Genomic DNA, 7,676 nt, shown 5'->3' with positions numbered 1-7,676 from the left:
CCATGAATCCGCAGCCAAATTCACGTCTCGTTTCATGGCAGCTATAATACAGGGCGTAATCATCTGATTCGCTGGCGCCAGTCCCTTTCCATCGCATTTCCTGTAAGGTAATAATATCGGCTTTGTACTTCTCGAGTACATCCGCCAAGGCGAAAACTGCGCCTATTATGTACAACGTGCGCACATTCCAAGCGCAGATTCGCAGATCGTGGTCCTTTATTCTTTTAAGCAATTTATTTAGATAATCGAGTGATACAATATGGAAGTTATATCTACATCTATACCGAAATCGGATCCATTGGAAAAATTGTATGTCTTTCTGACAATTTTATTGATAGGAATTTAGTTCCAGGTTTATAAATCCCAGGTTATATTTTTTCCAAAATTAATTCCCAATTCCAAAATAAAAATCCACAATTTATCTTTCAAATTTTATACGTCAATAAATTTCATTTAATAAATATTTGTTTTTATAATTTTTGTTCAATTTATACAAATTTATAATCAATTTCTTACAAAATATATACAATTTTTTGTTTGTTGTAATAAACAAATTAAAAAATCTTAAAAATAAATTTAAAAATAATAATAATAAATTTTCGAAAATATTCACAATCAAAAAATAATCACTGGTGGTTAAGCAAAAAATACTTAAAACTAAATTTTGTTTGAAATAAAATACAATTTCAAATTATCACAAGGGGGGTTCACACGTTTAGAGACATTGCAAAGAAAAAAATTAGGCAAACCTCTTCAGCGTTTCACCAATACATAGAGCCTCATGTTGTTTGCGGAACATTAGGGCAAATGTTTCGGCATTGAATTGCAGTGGCTGGAGACCAAACATTGGCATTAGAGGGGGTAGTAGGGGTAGAGAGGGTTCCAAAGGGGGTGTGGTTGTTAGGGCTGGAAGAACTGGTGATGTTACTGCAGGAGGAATAGGTGATGTTACAGCAAATCTTTTGCCATAATGGCGATTTTCTTCTGATTCTCCATTTTGCTGATCATTTTCCTCGACATCTTGATGTTTCCTTTTGCGTGGTGTATTATCACCCAGGGCATAGGGTCGGAAAATATCACCACCCCGTGAGGATTTCTTGCTTTTGTTCACCATCACATTCTCCTGGCTGTTGCTGCTGCAAATTGTGGTTCCATCAAACTGCACTGATTGTGGCATAGCTTCTCCATACATGCCGGCGACTGTCGTTGGTGATGGTGTCGTCCTTGTACCAAATTTCTTATGGGCATAACGGGCATTGCCACCTTGGAACTTTTTGTGTGAATAACTCATTCCACTTTCAGCTAGATCCATTATTTGTGCGGGAGCCATTTTCTTCTTTGTGTGCTTTGATAATTTATTTTTCGAATATACAATCGCGTTTCTTTCACTATTAACCCGAACTAATATCTCCGCCGTTGATCTTCACTCATTGATGTCTTACGTGAATCTGTTACCTTTTTCCAGATTATCTCAGGTTTTATATGTAAGACAAAAACCATTGTTCGCAGTTCGCGCTTCACAATCAGATTGGATGGATGTGAGTGACCTGTGTTCTAAATTTCCCCTTCATTTCCCATTCAGGTACATGGACACAACACACACATGAACACTCTCTCACACATGTGATGACCGAATGACCGATCGACCATCAATAAATTATCATTAACTATGACATTTATGACACATGGTATGGCTAACTAACTAACATATGACCCGGGTTATCACTGACCAGGTCAATTGATTCGATTCGAGAAGTACCCATCCGAAAAAAATCTAGTCAATTGGTTTTTATTACGCACAAAAACTAAGGAGGTCATAAAAAGGGATTTATTTTCTTCTCTAAAAATGTGTCAAATACAATTGTCAAGTATCTCAAAAGATACCTGCGGGACATCGAGAACATTTGTCTTTCTTTTCCAATATTTTCACAATTATTCCACTTTAAATGACTGTTCATGACTTGTTTCCCCCTCTGGCTGTGTGTGTGTGCGTGCATGTTTTCCTTTCTTTTTTACCTGGCCCATTGGATTTCAGAAGCACTGCCCGCACTGCATGCACAACACATCACAAAAGGTGTTGTCCACACGAGAAAGACCCTTTTTCGCTGTCTAACAATGAAAACCAATTAATTGTTCATTTATCCGAATGCAGCCAGGTTGGTTGATTTGTTTTTGATGTAATCCCAACCCCCTTCTAGAAAACATTATTATTGTTGTTGCAGTGTATTTCAAATTTGAACTAGAAAATTATTGTGGGGAGTAGCCGAAAAAATAAATCTTTCATCTAAATAGAAAAAAAATAAATAAAACCGGTTTTATAGAAAATTAATAATTGATTGTTATGTTAGGGTCGGGCAATCGAATGGCTTAATGTGGCACGATAAAAAATCTAATGTGTAACATAATACCCTTCACAACGGGTTGGAAATGTTCTAACGATATTTTAATCTTAATTCAGTTGATTATTCACATCCTATTCTTTAGAAGTTCTAAATTTGATATGCAAGTATTTTAGAAAGGGTTGTTCTGGGGGCGTCGATCCCATCAAAATCGAAATAATATTTTAATTTAAATCAGATTATTAACAATTTATTTTCTATTTTAATGGGTTCGTAAAAAGTATCATTGATTCGAAAATGTACCATGAATTCACATATGTTCTTTGAATTGCTCATGATCTTCTTCCTTGAATTTTTATTATAGAAGTCGGCATATATTTTTTAAATGACTAGCATACTACTACTTCGTTAGCGATTGTGGGGAAATACTTATGAAAGACTTAACATACTATTTCGATTTCAGAGAAATCTGCATACATCAGAAGAGTCAATCAACCCAAATACCAATATCGACCATAATTTGAAAATTTGAGCACCATTTAGTACCTTTGTTCTCTTATACTTCGTATTTCCAAAAAAAGTACCTCCATATCTCAACTCTACACACTAATTCTGACCGCAACAGATATCTAACTCCATACCACCTCTATATTAACTTTTGTATAATTTCCAAAACTAATTTCAAATTTCATGATTTGAATCCATTTTTTTTCATTTTATTACACAGATTAAAAAATCCAAAAAAAAATTCCACCTACATCTAATATCATGTTTATTACCATTTAGGAGCCATATATTACACAGATTAAAACCAAAAAAAAAAAAAAATACATATGAATATCTAAATCTGAACGATTTCCACGAAACTTGACACACATCATTTAGAACAAAAAATTAAGTTTTCGGTCCACTTCATGCCAAAATGGTTATAGAAGCGTTTAAAGACCTTAAAATGCCTTTTTAGACCACAGAAAATTAAAATGCGTTTTCTAGGCGTTAGAAGCGTTTAAAGGCCTTAAAATGCCTTTTTAGACCACAGAAAATTAAAATGCGTTTTCTAGGCGTTAGAAGCGTTTAAAGGCCTTAAAATGCCTTTTTAGACCACAGAAAATTAAAATGCGTTTTCTAGGCGTTAGAAGCGTTTAAAGGCCTTAAAATGCCTTTTTAGACGACAGAATATTAAAATGCGTTTTCTAGGCGTTAGAAGCGTTTAAAGGCCTTAAAATGCCTTTTTAGACGACAGAAAATTAAAATGCGTTTTCTAGGCGTTAGAAGCGTTTAAATGCCTTAAAATGCCTTTTTAGACCACAGAAAATTAAAATGCGTTTTCTAGGCGTTAGAAGCGTTTAAAGGCCTTAAAATGCCTTTTTAGACCACAGAAAATTAAAATGCGTTTTCTAGGCGTTAGAAGCGTTTAAAGGCCTTAAAATGCCTTTTTAGACCACAGAAAATTAAAATGCGTTTTCTAGGCGTTAGAAGCGTTTAAAGGCCTTAAAATGCCTTTTTAGACCACAGAAAATTAAAATGCGTTTTCTAGGCGTTAGAAGCGTTTAAATGCCTTAAAATGAAGCGTTTAAAGGCCTTAAAATGCCTTTTTAGACCACAGAAAATTAAAATGCGTTTTCTAGGCGTTAGAAGCGTTTAAAGGCCTTAAAATGCCTTTTTAGACCACAGAAAATTAAAATGCGTTTTCTAGGCGTTAGAAGCGTTTAAAGGCCTTAAAATGCCTTTTTAGACCACAGAAAATTAAAATGCGTTTTCTAGGCGTTAGAAGCGTTTAAAGGCCTTAAAATGCCTTTTTAGACCACAGAAAATTAAAATGCGTTTTCTAGGCGTTAGAAGCGTTTAAAGGCCTTAAAATGCCTTTTTAGACCACAGAAAATTAAAATGCGTTTTCTAGGCGTTAGAAGCGTTTAAAGGCCTTAAAATGCCTTTTTAGACCACAGAAAATTAAAATGCGTTTTCTAGGCGTTAGAAGCGTTTAAAGGCCTTAAAATGCCTTTTTAGACCACAGAAAATTAAAATGCGTTTTCTAGGCGTTAGAAGCGTTTAAAGGCCTTAAAACGTCTTTTTAGACCACAGAAAATTAAAATGCGTTTTCTAGGCGTTAGAAGCGTTTAAAGGCCTTAAAATGCCTTTTTAGACCACAGAAAATTAAAATGCGTTTTCTAGGCGTTAGAAGCGTTTAAAGGCCTTAAAATGCCTTTTTAGACCACAGAAAATTAAAATGCGTTTTCTAGGCGTTAGAAGCGTTTAAAGGCCTTAAAACGTCTTTTTAGACCACAGAAAATTAAAATGCGTTTTCTAGGCGTTAGAAGCGTTTAAAGGCCTTAAAATGCCTTTTTAGACCACAGAAAATTAAAATGCGTTTTCTAGGCGTTAGAAGCGTTTAAAGGCCTTAAAATGCCTTTTTAGACCACAGAAAATTAAAATGCGTTTTCTAGGCGTTAGAAGCGTTTAAAGGCCTTAAAATGCCTTTTTAGACCACAGAAAATTAAAATGCGTTTTCTAGGCGTTAGAAGCGTTTAAAGGCCTTAAAATGCCTTTTTAGACCACAGAAAATTAAAATGCGTTTTCTAGGCGTTAGAAGCGTTTAAAGGCCTTAAAATGCCTTTTTAGACCACAGAAAATTAAAATGCGTTTTCTAGGCGTTAGAAGCGTTTAAAGGCCTTAAAATGCCTTTTTAGACCACAGAAAATTAAAATGCGTTTTCTAGGCGTTAGAAGCGTTTAAAGGCCTTAAAATGCCTTTTTAGACCACAGAAAATTAAAATGCGTTTTCTAGGCGTTAGAAGCGTTTAAAGGCCTTAAAATGCCTTTTTAGACCACAGAAAATTAAAATGCGTTTTCTAGGCGTTAGAAGCGTTTAAAGGCCTTAAAATGCCTTTTTAGACCACAGAAAATTAAAATGCGTTTTCTAGGCGTTAGAAGCGTTTAAAGGCCTTAAAATGCCTTTTTAGACCACAGAAAATTAAAATGCGTTTTCTAGGCGTTAGAAGCGTTTAAAGGCCTTAAAATGCCTTTTTAGACCACAGAAAATTAAAATGCGTTTTCTAGGCGTTAGAAGCGTTTAAAGGCCTTAAAATGCCTTTTTAGACCACAGAAAATTAAAATGCGTTTTCTAGGCGTTAGAAGCGTTTAAAGGCCTTAAAATGCCTTTTTAGACCACAGAAAATTAAAATGCGTTTTCTAGGCGTTAGAAGCGTTTAAAGGCCTTAAAATGCCTTTTTAGACCACAGAAAATTAAAATGCGTTTTCTAGGCGTTAGAAGCGTTTAAAGGCCTTAAAATGCCTTTTTAGACCACAGAAAATTAAAATGCGTTTTCTAGGCGTTAGAAGCGTTTAAAGGCCTTAAAATGCCTTTTTAGACCACAGAAAATTAAAATGCGTTTTCTAGGCGTTAGAAGCGTTTAAAGGCCTTAAAATGCCTTTTTAGACCACAGAAAATTAAAATGCGTTTTCTAGGCGTTAGAAGCGTTTAAAGGCCTTAAAATGCCTTTTTAGACCACAGAAAATTAAAATGCGTTTTCTAGGCGTTAGAAGCGTTTAAAGGCCTTAAAATGCCTTTTTAGACCTTAAAATGCCTTTTTAGACCACAGAAAATTAAAATGCGTTTTCTAGGCGTTAGAAGCGTTTAAAGGCCTTAAAATGCCTTTTTAGACCACAGAAAATTAAAATGCGTTTTCTAGGCGTTAGAAGCGTTTAAAGGCCTTAAAATGCCTTTTTAGACCACAGAAAATTAAAATGCGTTTTCTAGGCGTTAGAAGCGTTTAAAGGCCTTAAAATGCCTTTTTAGACCACAGAAAATTAAAATGCGTTTTCTAGGCGTTAGAAGCGTTTAAAGGCCTTAAAATGCCTTTTTAGACCACAGAAAATTAAAATGCGTTTTCTAGGCGTTAGAAGCGTTTAAAGGCCTTAAAATGCCTTTTTAGACCACAGAAAATTAAAATGCGTTTTCTAGGCGTTAGAAGCGTTTAAAGGCCTTAAAATGCCTTTTTAGACCACAGAAAATTAAAATGCGTTTTCTAGGCGTTAGAAGCGTTTAAAGGCCTTAAAATGCCTTTTTAGACCACAGAAAATTAAAATGCGTTTTCTAGGCGTTAGAAGCGTTTAAAGGCCTTAAAATGCCTTTTTAGACCACAGAAAATTAAAATGCGTTTTCTAGGCGTTAGAAGCGTTTAAAGGCCTTAAAATGCCTTTTTAGACCACAGAAAATTAAAATGCGTTTTCTAGGCGTTAGAAGCGTTTAAAGGCCTTAAAATGCCTTTTTAGACCACAGAAAATTAAAATGCGTTTTCTAGGCGTTAGAAGCGTTTAAAGGCCTTAAAATGCCTTTTTAGACCACAGAAAATTAAAATGCGTTTTCTAGGCGTTAGAAGCGTTTAAAGGCCTTAAAATGCCTTTTTAGACCACAGAAAATTAAAATGCGTTTTCTAGGCGTTAGAAGCGTTTAAAGGCCTTAAAATGCCTTTTTAGACCACAGAAAATTAAAATGCGTTTTCTAGGCGTTAGAAGCGTTTAAAGGCCTTAAAATGCCTTTTTAGACCACAGAAAATTAAAATGCGTTTTCTAGGCGTTAGAAGCGTTTAAAGGCCTTAAAATGCCTTTTTAGACCACAGAAAATTAAAATGCGTTTTCTAGGCGTTAGAAGCGTTTAAAGGCCTTAAAATGCCTTTTTAGACCACAGAAAATTAAAATGCGTTTTCTAGGCGTTAGAAGCGTTTAAAGGCCTTAAAATGCCTTTTTAGACCACAGAAAATTAAAATGCGTTTTCTAGGCGTTAGAAGCGTTTAAAGGCCTTAAAATGCCTTTTTAGACCACAGAAAATTAAAATGCGTTTTCTAGGCGTTAGAAGCGTTTAAATGCCTTAAAATGCCTTTTTAGACCACAGAAAATTAAAATGCGTTTTCTAGGCGTTAGAAGCGTTTAAAGGCCTTAAAATGCCTTTTTAGACCACAGAAAATTAAAATGCGTTTTCTAGGCGTTAGAAGCGTTTAAAGGCCTTAAAATGCCTTTTTAGACCACAGAAAATTAAAATGCGTTTTCTAGGCGTTAGAAGCGTTTAAAGGCCTTAAAATGCCTTTTTAGACCACAGAAAATTAAAATGCGTTTTCTAGGCGTTAGAAGCGTTTAAAGGCCTTAAAATGCCTTTTTAGACCACAGAAAATTAAAATGCGTTTTCTAGGCGTTAGAAGCGTTTAAAGGCCTTAAAATGCCTTTTTAGACCACAGAAAATTAAAATGCGTTTTCTAGGCGTTAGAAGCGTTTAAAGGCCTTAAAATGCCTTTTTAGACCACAGAAAATTAAAATGCGTTTTCTAGGCGTTAGAAGCGTTTAA

The 7,676-nt window shown here is 34.9% G+C and overlaps 1 protein-coding gene across 1 annotated transcript; it reads right to left on the bottom strand.

Annotated features, from left to right (window-relative positions):
- Window positions 1-739: 739 nt before the first annotated feature.
- LOC133333818 (uncharacterized) lies at window positions 740-1,330 on the bottom strand. The gene has a single exon (XM_061542117.1). It carries the CDS (start codon window positions 1,328-1,330, stop codon window positions 740-742), a length of 591 nt encoding a protein of 196 aa, XP_061398101.1.
- Between the last annotated feature and the right edge of the window lie 6,346 nt (window positions 1,331-7,676).

Source organism: Musca vetustissima, unplaced genomic scaffold (genome assembly GCF_032173495.1).
Source record: "Musca vetustissima isolate MV318-11 ecotype Yass unplaced genomic scaffold, APGP_CSIRO_Mvet_v1 utg654640, whole genome shotgun sequence".
NCBI lineage: Eukaryota > Metazoa > Arthropoda > Insecta > Diptera > Muscidae > Musca > Musca vetustissima.
The sequence above is the reverse complement of the archived record's forward strand: the minus strand, read 5'-3'. Positions and strand labels throughout refer to the sequence as shown.